Genomic DNA, 23,520 nt, shown 5'->3' on the forward strand with positions numbered 1-23,520 from the left:
ATTTCCTCATATGTACGCCCAAGGGGTGTTCAGGTTACTATAATAGTGCTGCATGATTAAGTTAATCTCCTATCAACAGTTTTCCTCCAAAGCAATCTATTAGTTGTGAGCACTCCAATATTGTCATACCTAACATTTTGTGCTTCTAAGGCACTTCTGACCCAGTTGATCCACCTAGACCTTCATTTTCTTGGGTCTCTTTCCTGTCATCTTGGAACATTAAACGCCTGTTCTGCTAACCTTTCTTCACCCATTCTATTTAAGTGACCATACTACCTTAGATTAGCTCTGCTGACACATTCTTGAATGCTAACAATGTCAATTTCCTTTCTATCTTCATTTTTAATATGATTTTTCCATTCAAGAATTCATCCCATTGAAACCATGTGTTAATTTCCTAAACTTTCTCAGAACTCTCATATTTGTGGTCTCTAATCTTGGATCAAGTGCTTTATTTCTAAGTCAACTCTCAGACTTATTTGTATTGTCTTATATTATCTGCTAATTTGGTGTTTTGGCTAATTTCTCTCTTATTCCATATAAATTTATTCAGCTTGGTACCCACCGTAGCAGCTTTGCTTATTCTGTTGTCTATTTCCAGATTTAATTTACTATCTTCACTAAAAACTGTGCATAAATAGCTGAAATATTTTACTTGTTCTATAGGATCTGCATTCACAATGCTTCTGCCTATTTTCATAGCTTTGGTCTTTTTATCGCTGATTTTCACCAAATTTGTTACAGCTGTTATTCAGTTTTTGTTAGTGAATCCTGGAGACTTGCACTAGATGTGTTTAGAAGTACAACATAATCTGCATAAAGCAAAGAGCTAAGTTTGACATCTCCAATTCTATTATCAGGCTTGATGCCGCTTTCTTTCATAATGTAATCGTTATAAATGATACATAAGAATGGAGAAAATGTGCATCTTTGTCTTACCCCTGATGTTACATCAAACCATCTTGTATTTCCTTCAATACGAACTGCTGATGACAACTTAAATATAGACTATGTATTGCTCTGTGTAATGTTCCATTCACCCCATATAATTGTAGTGTTTTGGAAAGCTTTTCTTTGGGCACCTTGTTTTATGCCTTTTCCAGATCTGCAAAACTTAAGTACCGATTCTTGTCATATTCCCACAATTTCTCAACTATTTGTCTTAAAGTGAAAATCTGATCTTGACAACTCTATTTGGCCTGAACCCAGTTGTTCTTCTCCAAGTTTCTCTTTCACAATCTTTCTCAACCTCTTTTCAAGTATGCATGCATAAATCTTACCTGGAACACTTAGTAGTAGAAAAATTCCTCTGTAATTCTCACATTCAGTTTTATTCCCTTTTTTATAGAAGGTACTATGAGAGCTCTACTTCAATCATTGGGAATTTGACCTTCTGACCAGGCCCTCTGAATTATGCAGTGTAGCCACTGCAAAACTTTTAATACCTGCTTTATTTTCTGAAATAAATCTTGTGGAATACTTGAGGCTTTAGCTGAATTCAGGAATCTGTGATAAATTTTGGATGTTTTCTCTGATGCATATTGCTAATATATTATAGTTATTATTATAATTACATTTGTATTGTACTCTTGTAGATATCATTTAAAGGAAATCTCACCTTATTTTGGTTTCTTTGTCAAAGAAACTTTAGTTATGCATTTCTGTTAATTCCCTTTCTGGTTTGGCCAGTTTTCTTTAAGTTCTGTTGGAGCTCTTGTAGCTTTTTTTCACGGTTTATTCTGGTTTCCTGAGAAAATCACCAATTTCTCACTGTTCATCTGGTTCTCTCATTAATGAGGGACCTTGTTCAACTAGAATTATATCCCATCCAGCAATATTTTAAATTATTTTTTACTGTCATAATATGTGTCATTTCAACCAACACAAAATAGTTTAGTCATTTAAGTTCCAAATTGCAAACACATTCATGTTCATTAAGTATCAAATTGGATAACTACAGTGTGCATCTCCAGAACATGAAGTTGAACTTTGGGTCAGAAATTCGTCAATTCTCTTCATTCTATTATAGGGTATTTGGAGTTTATTCTCAGTCTTTAAATGAAACAATATATAAACATTTCTATATTCTTCTGACCCAAAGTTCATGAAGTTGAACTTTGGGTCAGAAATTCGTCAATTCTCTTCATTCCATTATAGGGTATTTGGAGTTTACTCTCAGTCTTTAAATGAAACAATATATAAAAATTTCTTAAAATATGTAACTCCAAAGTTAGAGAAATGTTACCATCTAGGCTTTTAAAATGGATGAGGCTTCCCTTAAACTGCCAACTGCCGGCTATAACAGCGCTATGTATTAATGTTTTATTGGCTAATAATCATTAATTGAAATTTGAAAGACTATAAATTTGAACATATCTGAATATCTTGGAGGTAAGGATGATTTCACTATATACCAAATTTAAAATTGCACTAAAAAGTATTATAAGATTGGAAAAAGTGTGAAAGAAAGTTTGATGAGGAACCAGTTTTGTTCAGGGAAATATGAAAAAAAATAGAAACAAATGTATGCTAATGATATTAATAAAAATCTCACTACCAAAATGTCACTACATGTCATACAGTTAAAGCATTACCCCTGAAATGGATAGTCACCGTTATTGATTTCCAAGAAAATCGAAGCAAATTCTTGCTCAGAAAGGTCTTCCCATAAACCATCTCATGAACCATCAGGCAAACTCATAAGTTTTCACCTTCTGCCTACCCAGTCATTCATTCATATTGACGAATTTAGGGACACAAAACACATGTGTTGAAATGATTATTTTACTAATTATTAATAAAATAACACTTGACATTTCAACCCCTGTATTGAGGTCATCATCAGAAGGATATGTGTGTATAGGGAACCAAGCTACATGCTCTTGCACTCTATAAAGGTAAATTAAATCTACGCTGTTAATTAATCTTTTTCTTAGCCTGACCTCTAGTAATAATTAAATAAAAAAAAATAATTAAATTTTTAATTAAAATAAAATAAATAAAAAACTACAATAAACTCTGCTAAAGTCCTCATGTACTAAAATTCTTCTGGATTTGTACAGTTCAGATTGTTATACTACGATTTTCTTCAGGACTTGTGTAGTTCAAGTTGTTATTAAATGTTAAGGGGGGAAAAAAAAAACACTTTACCAAGTCTTCTTGTAGTAGGATTTTTCTTTGGCTTGTTCTGGTTGATATAAAGGTTGCAAATGGGTCCTCCACATTCTTGGAATAGTTAGAAAATAAATTTTCTAGTTTTAATTATCACTAGAGGTCAGGCTAAGAAAAAGATTAATTAACAGTGTAGATTTAATTTACCTTTATAGAGTGCAAGAGTATGTAGCTTGGTTCCCTATACACATGTATCCTTCTGATGATGACCTCAATACAGGGTCGAAACGTCATGTGTTATTTTATTAATAATTAGTAAAATAATAATTTCAGCATGTCTGTTATGTGTCCCTAAATTCGTAAATATGAATGCTGATCACCATGTAACCTTAAAAGAACGTGTCATTCATATTGCTGACTTGTCATGTATATTATGTATTATTATTAGTTTACTAGTAGCATCAAACCTCTATGGAGTTGAGACTCATTGTGAGAGGCCCCACCCCACTTTCTCACAGTTCATCACACTGTGACTTAAACACGATCACCTACCACTCTCCATGCAAAAAAAAAAAAAAAAATTCTCTCATCCCTTTGCTCATTACCTTTCTTATGTAGTTTCCAAGGATGGCTTCTTGTTCTCCTGCTGTCTCCACTCATTCTATGAAAAAGTTTTCATCTCCTGCTTATCTAATGACATTTTCTCCAAAACTGCTAGCACACTCATTCACATTGCTAGCTTGTCATTTATGTTACACGTTTTATTATTATTAGCATCAGACCTCCATGGAATCTAAAGACTCATTGTAGGATCTCCAACTCTCACACAGACAGCTTACATGCTGTGACTTAAAGGCAATCATCTGCCACTCTCCATGCAAAAACCTACTCCTCAACCCCTTGCTCATAACTTTCTTACACAGTTTCCAGAGATGTCTTCTTGTTCTCTCACTATCTCCACCCATTCTATTAAAAATCTTATCCAAATTAATCTGGTAATAACTCCTTACTGACTTATAAGTCATGATCATGGATCTGCTCCTCCCATCCACAAGATTCTGCAGAATCTTGTGGATAGGAGGAGGAGCAGATCTGTCTTCACACCTAACATTCCAAAATCCACCTTTGTCATTTGTTTCTGAACGCTTTCCAGCATCTTCTTTTGTTGTAACCCCAGGTGATGAAATCTTTGCACAGGAATCTACATGTGTCTGATCAAAGCCTTAAAAAGTGGAAATGTAACATCATTACTTCTACATGTCAGTGTCTGCTGCATCATTGCCAGAATTCACTGTACTACCCTCACAATTTTAGCAAAAATATCCCCTAAATTTCAGATCCTTAACACCATCACCCTCAGATCTCTCATTTTCTCCACTTCCCCCTAGGTATCCCTACCAATTGTGTATTCTACATCCCATCTTTGCTTCCCAAATTTTAAAACCTTAAACTTTGTTATGTTGACTGGTAACTACACTCATTTGCCCATTCATGCAGTTTATTCAAATCCTCTTGCAAGGCAACAACATCTGTTCTACTTCTCATAGTTCTTCCCAACTTTGCATAATCTGCAAACAATTGTATATTCAAGCCTTTCTCGATATCGTTTACATGCAAATTAAACAGCAACGGCCCCAAAACAGACCCTTGGATCACATCACTAGTGACTTCCATATTCTGGGCTGTCACTCCTGCCAGTACACAATTGGCTGATAAGACAGCCAATCTCCAATCCAATGCCATCAGCTCTAATTTAATATCATCTTGTTATGATGGGAATGCATACCAGTGTGTATGTATCCCTCCCTCCCTTGTCTACTGCATTTGTCACCTTGTTATAATAAGTACACCCTATCCTGTTTTAAAATGGTATATATGTTCCGAAGAATATCGTATGCAAATATTCTTCCCAACTTTGCATAATCTGCAAACAATTGTATATTCAAGCCTTTCTCGATATCGTTTACATGCAAATTAAACAGCAACGGCCCCAAAACAGACCCTTGGATCACATCATTAGTGACTTCCATATTCTGGGTTGTCACTCCTGCCAGTACACAATTGGCTGATAAGACAGTCAATCTCCAATCCAATGCCATCAGCTCTAATTTAATATCATCTTGTTATGATGGGAATGCATACCAGTGTGTATGTATCCCTCCCTCCCTTGTCTACTGCATTTGTCACCTTGTTATAATAAGTACACCCCATCCTGTTTTAAAATGGTATATATGTTCCGAAGAATATCGTAAATTCATTACGTACTGTATATAGAAAAATATTAGATAGCCTTCACAACTTCAAAGCAACTTCAAAAATTAGTAATCTTGATCAAAGAAACACAGATTTTGTTTATTTGAGCATATTCATCTATATTTTATTTAAAAAAAACAAATTCTTTCATCTATTCATATTTTATTTAAAAAAAACATAAATCAATTTTTATTTCAGTATTTTAACATAAAAATTCAGTCTTTTAGAAATAAAAATGAAACAAAATAAAAATTAAATTTCAAAAAGAAAAAAAAATCACAATTCAGGAACATGAAAATAGTATTTAATAATGATTTTTTATTCTGAGTCAAAACTTTCTAGTAGAAAGCACATCCTTTTGTGCTGAATTGGTGCAGATCACTTTTGTGTGAGGAATTGTTTTGTAATCACCTTCATCTGCATTTGTTGACAATTGATTTCTTCTTATATTAGAAATCTTTTGAGTCATTGTTTCAGGCACAGGTTGATTTATTTTAACAGTAAATTCAGTAATGGATCATTGTGATCCTAATTTGGAGAGTTCTTTGTAGCAACCCATACAAGATTTCAGATCTGGTTGGAATTTAACCGCTTGTTCGATTATGGGATCATTAATCAGAAAATGATTTTCAAATTTATTTGCTAAATGAAGGCCTACAAGAATTTAAATTAGCAGTTAGTAGTGATGGTTCATCCTCATTGTTGAAATCTTTTGGGTCAACCTTCTCCAACACGATTTCTAATAACTCCTCCTCCTTAAGAACTCTGTCAGCAATTATTTCATTTATATCATCAACAGCAAAATCATCAAATCTTCACCAACTGCTTGTGCCAAAGTGATTATTTCTGCATACACTTTGTCGGTCATATTTGAAGGCACAGTATTTTCACTTTTGACGCATTCTGGCTAAATGCCCTTCCAACATGCATTAGAAGTTGATGGTCTTATTTCAGATAAGGCTAAAGCTGTGTGTTTTACACAATCCATCATTGAAAAGTTTTTCCAAACATCGATAACAGTAAGGTTTTAATCATTATCCATTTTATTCAAAATGTATTGAAATGATTTGCCTACACAATATGTTTTGAATGTTACAATTATTCCCTAGTCTAATGGCTGAATTAGGGAAGTGGTATTAGAAGACAGGAAAACAATTTTTACAGTGAGATGTTCCAAATTTGGATGGCCAGGTGCGTTATCTATCACCAGAACTTTAAAAATTAGGCCCTTGTCCTCAGGAACAAAGCAATTGCAAAATCACTTACTAAAAAACTGCTGTCATAACCCATGCTTTTTGTTTGCCATCCAATGAACTGGCAATTTATTTAGATCAACTCCTTTCATTGCTCGTAGGCAAGGTGACCAATTGATTAGGAGAGGTTTTATCATACAATCTCTTGAAGCATTGCTGCAGAATAAAAATGTAACATGATCTTTAGCCATCTTAAAACCATGCACTTTTTTCGGATTTGGCTATGTATGTTCTGCTTGGCATCCTTTTCCAAAAAAAAAAAAATAAGGCCAGTTTTCCTCATTAAAAACTTGATCAGCAGCGTATCCACCATCTTCGCTTATTTTGGCAAGCTTTGAAGGATATTCTTTGGCAGCTGTCATATTTCCAGAAGAAATTTCACCTTTTATTTTGATGTTGCGAATTGTGCATTATTCCAAAAAGCCTGGAACCTCCATTACTTGCTTTTTTTGTTGTCATAGTTGGGAGGACGATGATGTTTCTAGTTCTTTTATTTTCTCATAAGTTCTTATTAAAGCCTTTTGTTTAATCAGTCTACTGGTATGCATTTTTGGGTGTGATCTGCAATCCATGTCAGCAGCATCTTTTCCATTTTTTTCTATACCTCTGGTATATGAAGAAGACTTAGCACTCAGTTTTGCACCAGAGACTACAGATTGTTATATAGCATTTCGTTTTTTTTTTTTTTAATTGTTCAAATTAAAACTTTTGACAACAGATGTGGAACCTACAGCTTTTGCAAGCTGGTCTAAGATTTCTGTTTTTGTTTCTAAAGAAGTTGTTTTTCGTTTTGGTTTCAAGGCAGAAAATATTTTCAATTAATTAAATCATGCTATAAAAATTGTAACTTGACCTTAAAACAAAATTCAAGTTTATTATTTCGATTTAATTATATCAGTGCTAGAAATCAATTAACATAATTCGGAAAACTTGGAAATTTCTTAAATTTCCATTTTTGAATTTAGATGAACATGATATGAAAATATGTAATGTGAACATGATATGAAAATAACATAGTAAAAAATAATAAATTTTGTTACAGGATTACTTTATTTTTGTCAACTGTGTTATTTCAAAACCGTGTAAAAGTAGGATTGGGTGTAATTAGATTGCTAATCACACCCAATCTAATGTTTTCCTTTAGAAAATGCATGTTGTAAATCAAAGAACTGTACTGTTGCTGCTGTTGTCAACCCATTCGTGAAGCTTTGTTTTAACTAGCCTCTCTAACAACACTTTGAACAAATAGATTAGTGTATAATTTGAAGCCTTAGTCATATCACCTCCCTTATGAAGTGGAACAATTTGCTCTCTTACCACTCCTTTGGAACTTAGCCTAATCTAAGAGACTCATGCTAAATAGGAACATCAATACAATTGCTTTTGTTAACTCCCTGGAACATTCCCTCAGGATATGTCATCAAATCCTACAGTTTTATCGACATCAAGTTTACTTAATTCTTCACATACTTCCTGCTCACTCACCATCAGTAGCTCCTTTCTCACTGCTCTCTCAAATTCTGCATGATGTTCTACTCACAAGGATGACATGCCTTCATGAATTGCTCATTTAACATCTCTTCTATAGTGGTTATCTTTCTATCATTTTTGCTAACCAACATCATCTTTCCATAATTGTTCTTTCTTATACTGGCCATTTATTGAAAGAACTTCCTAGGATTTCTTTTGGCTCGGAAGCTAATTGCCGCTTATACTGCACTGTTGCTACCTTACCAAGTGAGTCACCTTTGTTGTATGCCTTTTATTCTCCTCATGGTTGGCCAAGTAGTTAGCGTATCAGCTCTCCAGTCAAGAGGCTGCAAGTTCAAATCCTGCCAAGGACATGGTTGTGTGTGAATGCTCTACTAACCAATTACCATATGTACTGCTATGACCTATGTCCTGGCAGTGTATGACCCTTGATGTGTTTGCACCATAAAAAATCAAATCAATCGAAAAAGAAAATTCTCCTCATACAACTATTACTACTCATCTTGTACTGCTCCCTAATGCCATTCTCCTCTTCCAAATTGCGTGCCTCACCTAATTTGACATCCTGACCTTGGGAATGCATTGCCTCTGCCAGACAGTCCTGAGCGAGGCCTAATATATGGCTGACTACCACCCAAGTAATTATTCATGATCACTTTCACCAATTGCAGAAATATTTGACACCTCATTTACAATAACATCCTCTGATGAGGTAATCCATTTTTAGTTTTTTTTTACTCATTTTCTAATTTGTTTCATTTATATTTTCCTAATCTGATACTATTTCTCAACACCATTTTAAATTCTGTACTATATATTAAAATCATCCTTTCTGAAATTTTGGTATGGCATAATTATGTAAAATATTTTTTCTTCAGCTATCTACCTTCAAAATGCTAAAAAAAATTCATTTTTACCTCTTGCAGATAATATGTCCTTAATTAAAGCTCTTGGTCTGTGTTGCAAAGAAGTAGTAAATAGAGTCAAGATCAGAAATGCTGGTGGCTTGGAAATATTGTTGAGTATTTTAAAGGATGTTATATTTTCTGAACTTCATGAATTTATTGTAATGGCTCTGTTTGAATTTCGTTATGATGATGAAAGTCTGAAAAATATCCTGAATAACAACTTAATAACAACACTAGCAAATCACTTAAATGAATGCACAGAAAAAAATCACAGTTGTCATCTTCTACATGCTGTGGAATATAGTGAAGAGTCACAAATCTCTAAAAGTTGTGAACATGCAGTAATTAATAATACACCAGTAGAAAACATATCAAAATATGAAACTTTCGAAGAAAAAGTTGATGAAAAAATTAACAGCAGTCATTTATTACAATGTGAAAGTGATGTACAAATTAATATTTCTTCTGGAAAAGGAATGTATTCTAGAAATTTGCTACAAGGCCAGCCATATCAGGAAAGTGCATTCACAACAGCTACCAAACTGGCAGATGAAGTTGAACTTTCAAAAACATGTAGTGCAGTTAGTGAATATGGTGGCAGAACTTCAAAGCAGTTTTGTATTTATAGTCCCAGTTACCAAGAAATTTATAATGTATCATGTGATCATGGAAATTATGCTTCAAAAAATGACAAAAGCTGTTTCAACAGAAATCTAGATGCTGCAAATAAACTTATTCTGGATTCAAACTTGACTTCTCCATTATCTAATTATGGCTCACTCTCTCCTCCAGTATCAAATCATAGCTGTGTGTCTTCTCCATTATCCAGCTATGGTTCTCTTTCATCCCCACTATCCAACTATGGTTCTCTTTCACCACCACTATCCACTTATGGATCCCTGTCACCTACATCGTCGACTAAAGGTGATAGTTCACCTTGTCATTCACCACTGGCATCTCCCTCTTCCTTTCTAGATGTTTCTCCAGTAAAGAGCATTTTACCACCAGAATTTGATTCCTATGAATATTCAGGTAGTAGCGTTTGCTTTTCACCGGTATGTGAAGAGGAAACTTCAGGTAGTGAAGTTGATGAGCCAAATAGCATTACACAAAGTCAATCAAATCTTTCATGCAAAACTGAATCCACAGTGAATAAATCTATAAAAGCACCTTCCCATTTTTCTTCTATAAGTAGTAAATCATCAGAAAGTAATTTAGATTATTACTTCGCCAAGAGTGAAATAGAGTCTCACCATTTCACTGATTCTGTCTCTCCTGATACTGAAATGTGGGAACTTGTAAATGAACCTTGTAATCAATATATAGTTACTGATTCTGTATCAAGAGCTTTAAAACGACGACGGTGTAGCTCTGACTGTAGTGATAATTCAAAAAATGCTAAAGTCCAAAATTGTTTTGAAGATAAAATTTTGTATTTTTTGTCTCATATTTCACAAGATGAACAACATAGTCATAAATTAGTTACTGAAACTTGTCTTCATGCATTAGTCAGGTACTTGTCAAAGCATTCATTTCCTTCCCAGAGAGCAGGTAGAATCCTCCTTCGATTAACCAGTAATCGTCTCTGTTTTGAAAATCTTATTAATCTGAATTTTGTTCCCCTTATTTTGGAGAAATTTGCAAAAGTGCATAGTACAGAGATATGCAGTACTTGTTGTTGTCTTCAAGCTCTAAAATCTAAACTTATAATAACTCTTAATAAGATTGCTGAATCTGATTTTGGAATTGGTGAGCTTTCCCGTTCTTTACTAAGTGGTCACTGCAAACAACAAGACCATGCCATTCTTGCCATTCCATTTATTATCAGGTAAGTGTATTTATATTACTTATGTTTATTATCAGCATGAAATATGTAATATATTATATTCATTTTTTATGGTGAATTATTATAATACCATGTCAGAATCATTCATATCCACTGCTTGGAAAGAAGTCAATGGACATCCACACAGGCAAGGTGCATTGTGGCATGTAACGAGTCAGGTGCTTGTGACTGGTATAAATTGGAGGAATATGATACTCCTAAGTCAGTGCAACTGTGTACTGTATCTGGGTGAAATGGCTGTGAGAAGGGAGCTGACAGAGTTTGAAAGAGGCATTGTGATACCATGTTGCCAGGCCTATTTGTTCTGCAAATTGTTGACAAATTGGGCCATCCCAGGTCAAGCAGTGATATCATACTGAGATGGAAGTGCAGAAAGTCAACTGCAAGTGCTACCCACAGTGGCTGACCCACCACACTAGCCAATCGTTGACCATAGGGTGCTGCAAAGGATAATATGCAAACACCACCATTCATCGGCCAACATGTTGAATTCAGTGTACTGGGCATCGACTGGAACACAAATCTGCACAAAACATTCAGAACTGAGATTCACAATATGGGTTTCCATGGTAGGACCACGATATGCAAGCTCCACATTACCCGAACCAACATGCAGCATCGTCTTCATTGATGCAAAGAGCATGTACAGTAGGATATGGAAGCTTGAAAAGCTGTATTATGAAGTGATGAATCATGCTACACCCTCTACCAAGCAGATGAATGGGTGTTTGGGGCAGATGCTGGTGAATGTCTCTTACCAGTGTGTAACCACAGCTCTGAAATTCAAAGGTGATGGTGTGTGTTGAGGCTTAAGTGCTGTGAGGACATCATGTTGGAGGCTTAATGGATTGTATACAGCACTCAGAAAGGATTAAAACAGAATTTAATACTTCCTATATTTTGTCTGTCACCAAGACATCTTCAGGGATTACTAATGTAACATATACACACATACCACACAATACTAAGCCTACCACGTGGGTGACTCTAAAGTCCTATCTAGGTGGAGTGCCCTCTATGGGTGGTTGTAGGTGGCCTGGAATGTAAGGTGGGATCTCTGATTATTAGTGTTTCCCAAATCTTAGGAAGCTTAATGCATCCGTATTTATTTAGATTTGGTTGATTTCTGAGAGCTGCTGTGATTCTGAAAATAGTCTCTCGTTTTTTAATTTACTGTGGTGGAGCATGGTTGTTTTTTCCCAAGAGATCCTATGGGTTGTATCCAAGATATGGTCAGCCAGGCCTGACTGACCATAATTGTGGTTTGAGATGTATGACTTGTGTTCCTCTAGGCAGATGGTTGCTGATCTGCCTGTCTGTCCAAAGTATGCTAGCTTACCCTTTCTTTTAGGCTTGCACAGTGATCCGAATGCATTTTTGAAAATTATGGAGACAACTACCGTGTTTGAATAAAAACTTTAGTTTAATATTACTAAAATTTTACAATTTGACGTTTCGACCTTTATGTCAAGGTCATCTTCTGGAGCGTACAAATATACACAAGAAACAAGCTATGTTACAATCATACTGGTTCGTTAAAGACACTGACTAACCGCTACCACAATTGTTGGCCTGACCTCTGGTGAAAAAAAAAAAAAAATTATACATCAATGCTAGAGTCCTATTATTTGTGTTGTCTACTATATACATATATTAACATCATTCCATCCAGTTGGAGTGGAATGGTTTCTAATACTAGCGGATTGGCTAGAGTCCTGACTTATGTTGAATCTTTCATATTAGGTTGGCTGAATGTGTGCCATCCAGATCCTTGGAATTTTCATACCATCTTTATTGTTGATATTTGGGTGGTTTATCAGGATTTCGCAGGATTCTTTAAATTTTCTTTCGTACCATGTTTTTGTGCGGTGTAAGGAGCAGGTGCTTTTCCAGTTGATTTGGTGTAAGGTGTTAAGTGCATGGTCTGAGAGGCCTGCTTCACCATAATGGTTATATTTAATGTGTTCTTTCTTGCGTATAGGGATTGTCCGTCCTGTTTCACCAATGTACGGTAAGTTACAGGTGCAGCAGATGCAATAGACTCCAGGATGTGCTAATGGGAGGAGAGGATCCTTAGAGGAGCTGAATATGGTTTTAAGTTTAGTGGGTGGTTTAAATGTGGCATTGAGGTTATAATGTTGTAGGATTCTGTTTATTTTTTCTGATAACCCTTTAATGTATGGGATGACTATGGTTTTACTGTAATCTAGATTCGTTTTTGTTGTGGTTTTATAGAGTATTTTATTGACAGTATTTTTGTTATAGCCATTGTTATAGCCACTGTATATAATTGTGCTCTTTTTTTAATTTGTGACCCCTTTTACAATGGCAGCTAGCACTAATAAAAAACTAAAATTATCACAGAAAGGAAGTGGAAGAAATTTCCAAGATGCCTGGACTGAACAATATGGTGTTATTGATAGAGGCGATAAAGTTCTCTGTAAATTGTGTGATGAGCTATCTGTGAGTAGAACTTGGAATGTAAGAAGACATTTTGAAACTAAGCACAAATGGCTCTTAGAAAAAACTTTTGAAGAACGCAAAGAATACATATCGCAACATCTAAAACTAGCAGAAACAATCAGGAACTTAATTAAATTTGTTTCAGGACCTTCAAATTTAGTAGCCGCAAGTTACAGTATTTCACATACTATTGTTAAACATGGGAAACCACTTAGTGATGGTGATTATATTAAAGAAGCTTTCGTACAGTGTGCACTATTCTTATTTGAGGACTTTCATAATAAGGAAGCTATGTAAAGCGCATGAAAGAGTCACCATTAAGTAGGAATACTATTAAAGACAGAGTTATATCAATGAATGCTAGTATAGAAAATCAAATACAACAAGACTTGAACTCATGGCATTGTTTTTCCATTTGTCTCGACGAAACTACAGATATTACATCATCAGCTCGATTGGCTATTATTGCAAGGTATGTTCACGGTGATTCTATGCAGGAGGAATTGATAAAGTTAGAACATTTACCTCAAAACATGACAGGTAAAGATATAAGCGACTGTGGTGTTAAAGTATTCCGTGAGAAACATATAGATTTATCGAAAATATTTTCGATTACAACTGATGGCACGCCTAATATGGTTAGCCGTAATGTCAGTTTTATCAATGATTTACAGAATATGTTGGTCATCTCCTGGATTGTTTCCATTGCATTATACATCAGGAGACAGTGTGTGCGAAATCAGGCTTAAAGGATTTAGATGATGTGATGAGAATTGTGACAAAGGTAACTATTTTTATTGCTGCCAGGGCTTTAAACAAACGAGAATTTAATTCACTTTTAAGCGAAGTTGAATCAGTGTACAATGGCCTATTAATGTACAATAATATTTGATGGTTGAGTCGTGGCCAAGTACTTGAACAGTTTGTTGAATGTTTAAATGAAATTAAATTATATTTAACTGCGAAGGGCATGGAGCATGAATTTTCTCAGTTGAACGATTCTGCTTGGCTCAGTAAGCTGATGTTTTTTTCCACATATTTTTCATTGCACCTGAATGAACTTAATATACAATTGCAAGGTTTCAGAAAATCTGTCGGCGTTATGTTTGGCATGATCAAGAGTTGAGAATAAACTCAAAATATTTCAACATGATTTAGAAAGTAACAATTTTAAGTATTTCCCAAGAGTGAAAATTTTTTTTAACGAAACCAGCCCCAAAAATCGTGAACAACATATCAATCAATCTATCGAAGTTCTAAAGTCAGTAACTGAGCAGTTTTCTTCTAGATTTGAGCAATTTCAAATGTTGGAACAAACAATCCAATTCATAAAGTATCCTGATGAAAAAGAATTCTTGGATCTTAAATTAGATGGCTTTGAGTGGTTGGATTTAAAAGATCTAGAAATGCAACTAGCCAACTTCCAGTTGTTTCCTATCTGGAAAAGAAAGTTTATTGCTCTTCGAAATGAATTAGAAGAACTTGAGCGGGAATGTCTGCATGATACCTTGTGTAAAAGTTGTTTATATTTTAACGGTATATATTAGAACACAGAAAATTAAGTAAATAATTTATTTATTAACTTATTGCTGATATTTCGCTGGTGTTATAACCAGCATCTTCAGAGCACAAAAACACAGTTTGCCACAATATGCGAGACTATAACAACATGGTGTAATCAATGGACTAGTTAAACAAAATTGTAGCAGCAACACAAAGACTAGTCCTGATTTTGGTGCCCTCTGTCTGAAAAAAAAGAAGAAAATAATTGCAGCTATCACATAAGACTAGAGTCCTAAACAGAGAAAAAAACTGGTACTAGTTTTTTCTTAAGATGACTGTCTCCCAGATTTTAGGCAAATTTATACAGCCATATTTGTTGAGATTTGGAGTGTATTTCAGGGCTTCTGTTGCCTCTAAGAACAATCTCTCTGACTTGTAAGAGCTTCTGTGCAGTATTTTTGTGTTCTTCCAGTTGATCCTGTGTGCAGGGGTATCCAGAGCATGGTCTGCTAGGCCCGACTCGCCATAGTGATAATGCCAGATGTATCTTTTGTGTTCGCTGATGCAGATGTTCAGTTCTTCCTGTTTGACCGTAGTAGGCTTGATTACATGAGTAGGGTACTTTGTGGACTCCTGGATGTGATAAAGGGGGAATGCTGTCCTTGGGTGAGCAGATATCCTGTCCTATCAGGTGTCTTTTCCCTCCAGGAGATTGACTACCATAGTGAATATCAGCAATAAGTTAATAAATTAATTATTTACTTATTTTTCTGTGTTCTAATATATACCGTTAAAACAAAAACAACATGTACGACGAACACATATGTCTGTCCACACCTTGTGTAAAAATTCAGACTGTGAAATTCTAAGCATGTGGAATAGCCTTCCTGAAAACTTTCATGCTCTTAAAATCTTTGCTAAAGCTCTTCTAACAATTTTCTTTTCTACATACTCTATTTTCTGCCTTAAATAATATCAAATCGAAAGGGAGAAATAGATTGAGCAATGATTTGGGTGCTGCCTGTGTAGCATTGAAATGTACACATATAGCCCTTCTATAAAACAACTTTCTACCAGTACTCAGCAACAGAAAAGTCATTAAATGTAATGTAAGTTTGTAATTTCATTTTATTAAATTAATTGTATAATATGAATTCATAGATTTTATATCAATGTTCTATTAAATAAATAGCCTAATATGATATGTATAAGTCACCATCTGTGATTATGTAGTTAAATTTATAATGCATGTAGGCAAGTGGCACATCAACATCGTCAATATTTAAAAAAAAAAAAAAGATGTTTGACACACCTGGGTAAAAAGGTTTGCCATCACTGCCCTAGAGGAACACAAGTCATACATCTGCAACCATGACTATGGTCAGTCAGGCCTGGCTGACCATGTCTTGGATACAACTCATAGGATCTCTTGGGGAAAAACCATCATGTTCCACCACAATAAATTTTAAAAAAAAAAGACTATTGTTAAAATCCACAGCAGCTCTCAGAAATCAACCAAATCTAAATAAATATGGTTGCATTAATTCCTAAGATTTGGGAAACACTAATAATCAGAGATCCCACCTTACATTCCAGGCCACCTACAACCCCCCCCCATAGAGGGCACTCCACCTAGATAGGACTAGTCACCCACATGGTTGGCTCAGTATTGTGTGGTATTTGTGTATATGTTACATTAGTTTTTTTGTAATCCCTGAAGATGTCTCAGTGATTGAGATGAAATATAGGAAATATTAAATTCTGTTTTAATCCTTTCTGAGTGCTGTATACAATCTATTAAGCCTCCAACATGAGGTGATGGTGTGGTCTTGTTTTTCCTGGTTTAGCCTTGGACTTCTTTTTGTAGTGCCATGAACATTGAACTCCGAGAGGTATCCGAACATTCTGGATGGTACATTTCTCTGACTTTGTGGCATCTTTATAGAATTGACCATTCTCTTTTAGTAAAACAATGCACTGTATCCTAAGGCTGTTGCTGCTGTTGTAACTGCATGGTTTATGGACATGAACATCACTATATTTGACTGGTCTCCATAGAGCCCTGATCTCAACCCAATTAAACATCTGTGGGATGAACTGGAGCATTGGCCAAGGGATGTCTGTCCCATGACAGTCCAGGACCTCATTACATTTCTACAGAAAAAAAAAGGATTCAAAATTCCCATTCATTGCTATCATATGCTTGTAAAAATATGTCCTGTAGGATTGCTGTATTCATTTTAGTGAAAGGAGGTCTTACATCTTATTAATGTAGGTTCCATGACTGTTTGTTCCTCAGAATGTGGTGTTCATTGATTTCTTGGTGTACAACTCATACACCAAGCAGTGTATGAGTTGTACACCTTTATTATTATTATTAAGAGAGACCTCTAGGGAGGCCACATACTACACACACACACACACACACACACCAGTTATCATACTTATTCTTGAATTCATTACCACTGCTTGAACTCACAGCATCCAAAGGCAATCCATTCCAACCATGCACTGCCCTTTTGAGAGAAAAATCTAGCCCTCACACCCTTCTTGGCGGCCTTCATTCTCAGCTTCCAAGGATGCCCTCTTTCTCCTGTTTGCTAGTGTCTACAGTCTATAAATTCTCAATCTGTCTTCATAATCAGTATTACACAATCCTGATATAATTTTTTCCAATATATCAGAATCACAATGGATACCAGGAGACCAGACCTGTGCACAGTAGTCCAAGTGAGGTCTTATCAAGGCCTTGTAAAGATGCAAAATAACATCCTTATCTTTACATGTGAACGTTTGTTTCAACATTGCAATTATATTTGCAATCTTTGCCAAATGGCCCCTGAATGTCAACTTCCTATCTATTAACACCCGAAGATCCCTAGCCTCATCAGTTGCTTCTAGTCTAATCCCACCAATATAATACAACATTGGATATCTAATCATGCCAAAGTGAATGACTTTACATTTACTGACATTGAACTTACACCCATTTTCCCATGCCCACAATTCCAGCCTATTCAAATCATTATGCAAAGACTGCATATCAACAGCACTCTTGATTACCCTACCTATCTTTGCATCATCAGCAAATAACTGTATGTCACTTGTCAAATCCTTCCCAATATCGTTAATGTACAGATTGAATAACAGTGGACCAAGCACTGATCCTTGTGGTACACCACTTGTTACCTTGCAGACTCAGATCACCCGTATACCACTTTTTGATATCTGTCAGTCAGCCATCCTCTTATCCATGCTAATATTGTATAACCCAAACCCATATTCTTCAATTTATGCAATGGTCTGTCATGCTGTGTTCTATCAAAAGTCTTAGCAAAATCCAAAAGTATCATGGTGTATCCATTCCCCTTGTCTAGTTAAATGGTAACATTATTATAGAATGTGAGCAAGTTGCTAAAACATGACCTTCCCTTGGTAAACCCATGTTGTTCATTGCAAAGTAGAGATTCACTGTCAACCCATTTCTGAATGCGGGCCCTGACCAATTTTTTCAAAATCTTCACCACCAACACTCCTGAGATACTAATTGGCTGATAGTTGGATACATCGGTCTTTGGACTACCATACATTCCTTCCATTCCTGTGGAATCTTCCCTCATATTAAACATCCTGATCAAAGGAATGGTCAGTTCAGCTGAACACTCTTTTAGCATACATGCTGATATTCCATCAGTCCCTATTGCTGAATTCTTATTCAATTTGTGCAACAGCTCTAATACCCCAGCCTCACACACCTGCATTTCTTCATCTAGTGAAGAGGTAACAATGAGTGCAGTGTTGTGTTCACCAGGTTGATAGCTTTTAACGAAATGAGCACTCATTAACTGAACAACCTCTTCTGCATCTGTAACCCTCATGCCATCTGGAGTTAGAAGAGTTATTCTTTCATATTCATTCTTTCTTTTACTTGCAACATATCGATAGAATTCTTTTGGGTTGTATTTAGCACGCAGAGCCAGTTTCTTTTCACTCAGACTCTGCTTTCTGTACAACAGTTGACTATTCTAGCCTGCTGCTTATAACGTTCATAACGGACGTTATCCTTATGCAAATGGTATTCCTTCCACATCATCCTTTTCTTACAAATCTCTTGCTTAATAAGATTACACATTCATTTCACTCCTACTCTATTTATTATTCAAATTCTTGGGATACATTCATGCCATCTGGATTTAGAAGAGTTATTCTTTCATATTCATTCTTTCTTTTACTTGCAGCATATCGATAGAATTCTTGTGGGTTGTATTTAGCACGCAGAGCCAGTTTCTTTTCACTCAGACTCTGCTTTCCGTACAACAGTTGACTATTCTAGCCTGCTGCTTATAACGTTCATAACGGACGTTATCCTTATGCAAATGGTATTCCTTCCACATCATCCTTTTCTTACAAATCTCTTGCTTAATAAGATTACACATTCATTTCACTCCTACTCTATTTATTATTCGAATTCTTGGGATACATTCTGATATTGCATCGTTTAAGTATTGTTTAAATGCTTCCCATGCACTATCGATTTTCTTTCCATCCAGCAACTGATCCCATTCCACTGAACTCAGTATACTCTTCAGTTGGTCATAATTTTCTGCTTTGTAGTTCAGCATGTAACCTTTTCTGAATAGAACATTCATAAACTTAGTCACTTCCCAAGTGAGTACCGCATGATCACTATCACCAACTGGAGGCAGAATAGTTATGTCTTTAACTGAGACACCCTCTAAAGTCGGCCAGTGGAATAAACTGAAACTTGACATCGGCAGAATTCATGATACCCATCATAAACATAAGAATTATTGTTATATCACACCTCCAGGGAGTCCAAAGACTCATCGAGGGAAGGGATCGACTCTACAACTCTTCGTCTCACCACTCCACCACTAGTGCTTTCACAGACAATCACAAACATCCATGCCGACGTCTGGATTTGAACCTTCGAACACTAACCACTCGGCCAACCAGGCTGGCTATATCACCAGAAAAGAAGTAGAAATGGTCATGAAAGCCATCATAATAAATATGTTTTGGATAAATATTGGAATGTAATTGCAAGTAATTTAAATACTACTGGTCATTTAAGCAAATTGATGTTATAATATTGCTAGCCAAGTATATAATTTACAATAGAATATATATGAAAAATAAAGAGGAATCTTGAGTCAAACATACATTTGCAGGCAAAATATGACTGTCAATAGTCGTCAGCTTGTTGAGCAGATGATTGAATAGTCAATGCTTTGAGCCGTGCTTGGGGTGAGGCTACACTATGTTCTCACCCTTACGGTAGAAATTAGACGGTGAAGTTAATGGAACGTCATTATAACTCAGAATCAAAAGCTTTCTATCTTTTGGAAAAAATTTAAGAAAGCTTGATTGTAATTTTCTTTCAAGATCAAAGCAATATTATTTTGATCAGTTGTCATTGGGTCCCCTAAACAGTGTGGGACCCATATCTATTTCCAAGTCATTCCCATTATGGATCCAGAGTTTAATAATTTTATGCAAAACTTTGTCTGTTTACAAGAAAGTGCTAATCATATAGATTTAAATGTAGCTGGTTGTACAACAAGGATTGCTCTCTGGATGTTTGTTTTATATTAGATAATAAAAGTGAGGTAGGTACTTTTCACATTTGTGTACACCCTCTGTCCAAAAAGAAACCAAACTTTTCAAAAATAGAAGAAACTAATGGTGCCACCTGTTGTACTTTTTTTTTACGAAAGCAGCAACCTTCATTAGTGTTGTGTCAACTGTTTATGACATTTGTTTCATTAGAAGCCGAGTTATAGTAGCAAGAGTGACATTGTGTTTTGATTTGAATGGTCAGAAAATGAGTTTCAAACAGAGAGCTGCGATTGACTTTTGTGTTAAACTTGGTAAAGGTTTTACCGAAACACATCAAATGCTTCAAAAACCGATGACCAAAAAATGTATCAAATTCAAACACTGCAAGGACCTCATTAAAACCGCTTGTAAGGACTTGGTCTTCCTTGAAACGATCGTTACTGGTGATGAAACATGGTGTTTTGAGTATGAGCCCGAAACATAGTGCTGAGTGGAGACCACCAGAAGAGGAGCATCCGAAAAAAAGTCACTTGGAGAAGTCAAAAGTAAAGACAATGCTGATTTGTTTCTATAATTAAGGGCATTATCCACAAAGAATTCATTCCGCCTGGTCAAACGGTCAATGGCGAGTTTTATCTCGAAGTTTTGAAGCAGTTGATAGCGAGAATTTGTCGCGTATGGCATGAATATCATGATGCACTTTTGCACGATAATGCACCATCTCATCGTTCGACCATTGTGAGACAGTTTTTGAGCAAAAACCAAGTTTGTGTGTTGGATCACTTGCCATATGCACCTGATTTAGCATCCTGTGGCGTCTTTCTCTTCCCCCAACTTCATTTGCCGATGAAAGGAAAGCGATACACCATTGAAAACGTTCAAGCGGCAGTAATCAGGACACTCAACAGTATCCCATTTTTTTTATATCTTGTTTTAAAAACCAATATAAAAAAAACCATTTAACGAATTAATTAACCGTGCCAAACACTGTATCGATTGAAATAAAGGATTGGAATAATTATAATTGGCCTGTGTTTTATTTTCTATCAAAAGTTCGGTTTCTTTTTGGACAGAGGGTGTACATTCAGAATTTTTCTTTGCCATGCAACTCGAGTTCATCCTCCAAAGTCCTGCATAACCAAAGAATAAAAATTATCTGTTATTGCTTGATATGAATGCTGTTTGGTTTCATGTTCTTTAATAAGTTTGCATTGTTATTTACATATTTCTAAATACACTGCTGTAGAAGACATAATTTTTTTTTTTCTTTCCTTCTAGGCAGAAATTACTGTTGTCAAAATTTCTAATAAAATTCTATGGATTACAGCTGTTTATAAGTCATTTAGAATGTCCAGATAATAAATCATTTCCATTATGGATCCTGAGTTTAATAACTTTATGCAAAACGTTGTTTTTCTGTTCACAAGAAAGTGCTCATCCAAAAGAGTTAAATGTAGCTGGTTGTACAACAAGGATTGCAGGTTTAGATCCAGGTGCAGTTTGCAAGCATGTGACATTCTGTAAAGCTCCAGATATTTGGTTTATATTAGATGATAAAAGTGAAGTAGGTACCTCTCGCACCATTCTTTGTGAACGTTCAGAATTTTTCTGTGCTATGCTCCAGGGATCTTTTATGGAAGCATCTTTAGTTCATCTTCCACTGCCTTGCATATCCAGAGAAGTGCTAGAAGTTATCTGTCATCACTTATATGGATGCAACTTGGTTGCTTGTGCAGAGTTAGAAAAACTTGAGATTCATAGCCTTTGTGAATTATCAGTTTCTTGTAACAGGTTTCTGTTGCTGGAATTGCAAGAAAAAATTAATGATCATATTAAAAGCCACCTTACACCGAGTACTGTAAAAACTGTGTATTTATATGGTAAAGAAGCGAATTGCACAACTTTATGTTCTTCAGCATTGAAATATCTTTTGACTATAGAATTAAAGCAGATGGATCACTGCAACTACTTCAGAGACCTTTTAAGTCTACCACAAAGAAATGATGTTTTACATGATATTGAGACTGTTATTAGAGCTTCTTGCTAGCTATTTAAATTCTACTTGTCAAGAAATTATATTCTTGTTTAATAATTTACTCAAGTGGAAGCAAACAAAATTTGTGCATGAGTTATCTTCACGACTAGGCTACTTGTAGATTGAGACTGCTGAATGTCAATTGCCTCAGTATTCCATAATGCTGAGCACATTTCCTTTCAGATGGCATTAGGAAGGAAGTCTGGTTTGCATTATGGGATACTAAGGCAATTGATATGAAGTCAGCAGCTTCTATAAACAAGTAGCCTAGTTATGAAGTTACTTCATGTATCACTTTTCTTAAGTAAAGGATGAAGCAAGAATATAATTCCTTGGCAAGTATAATTTGCTTTGTAACCAAGTGAAAACACACTTTTTCCAATTTAAATTTAGGCATAAAAGATTTTAAATATGTCATTGTTCTTTATGATTGATAAAGTTTGGTATTTACTTTGTTTGAAGCTGTTGTTTTATGTTCATAATGTAAAAGGACATTCCCAAATAAGATTCATGTCTTTAATAGTGATTAATGATATACATGCAAATATGTATATATTTTATATATATATAGTTTATTTATTTTGTTTATACTTTTAAATGTTTTATAAAAAAATAAAATAAGTACAGTACTATCATGTATGTTTCCATGATGTTTAGTGCACAGATAGTAAAGAGAGGTTGAAAAATTAAAGATAAATTTATCTACTCTATAATATATATAAAATGATAAGCCTTTTTTTGTAATGTTTTTGTGGCACGTTTTTTGTCAAGTTATTTGAAACGTTTTGAAACTCAGAACTACCCTGAGTGTCGAGTCATCAGAATTCAAGGAGAACAGGTCTACCAGTCCAGAACTCCGGGAGGTTGGCGTTGTGTGTGTGTGTGTGGGGGGGGGGGGGGGGGTAAACCCCCCCCCCCTTTCGAGTCTTCAGAATTCAAGGAGAACCAGCCTTACCAGTCCGGAACTCGGATGGTTGGGCGGCAGACCCCCCCCCCCCCCTTCAAGTTTTCAAAATTCGAGTCATCAGAATTCAAGGAGAACAGGCCTACCAGTCCGGAACTCTGGGGGGGGGGAGG

At 35.5% G+C, this 23,520-nt stretch overlaps 1 protein-coding gene across 1 annotated transcript in view; it reads left to right on the forward strand.

The window, feature by feature from the left end:
* The window catches only part of LOC150107830 (uncharacterized), a 143,910-nt gene extending 120,935 nt beyond the window's left edge, over nt 1–22,975 (forward strand). The window contains exons 4-5 of the mRNA XM_090392195.1: nt 9,035–10,844; nt 21,687–22,975. Of these exons, the coding sequence (XP_090248321.1) occupies nt 9,035–10,844; nt 21,687–22,455 (2,579 nt within the window). The 3' untranslated portion in view covers nt 22,456–22,975. The remainder of the gene's footprint in view (nt 1–9,034; nt 10,845–21,686) is intronic.
* The last annotated feature ends 545 nt before the right edge of the window (nt 22,976–23,520 follow it).

Source organism: Typopeltis vanoorti, chromosome 4 (assembly GCF_054136105.1).
Source record: "Typopeltis vanoorti isolate ZY-2024b chromosome 4, IOZ_Tvanoo_1.0, whole genome shotgun sequence".
In the NCBI taxonomy this organism is placed as follows: domain Eukaryota; kingdom Metazoa; phylum Arthropoda; class Arachnida; order Uropygi; family Thelyphonidae; genus Typopeltis; species Typopeltis vanoorti.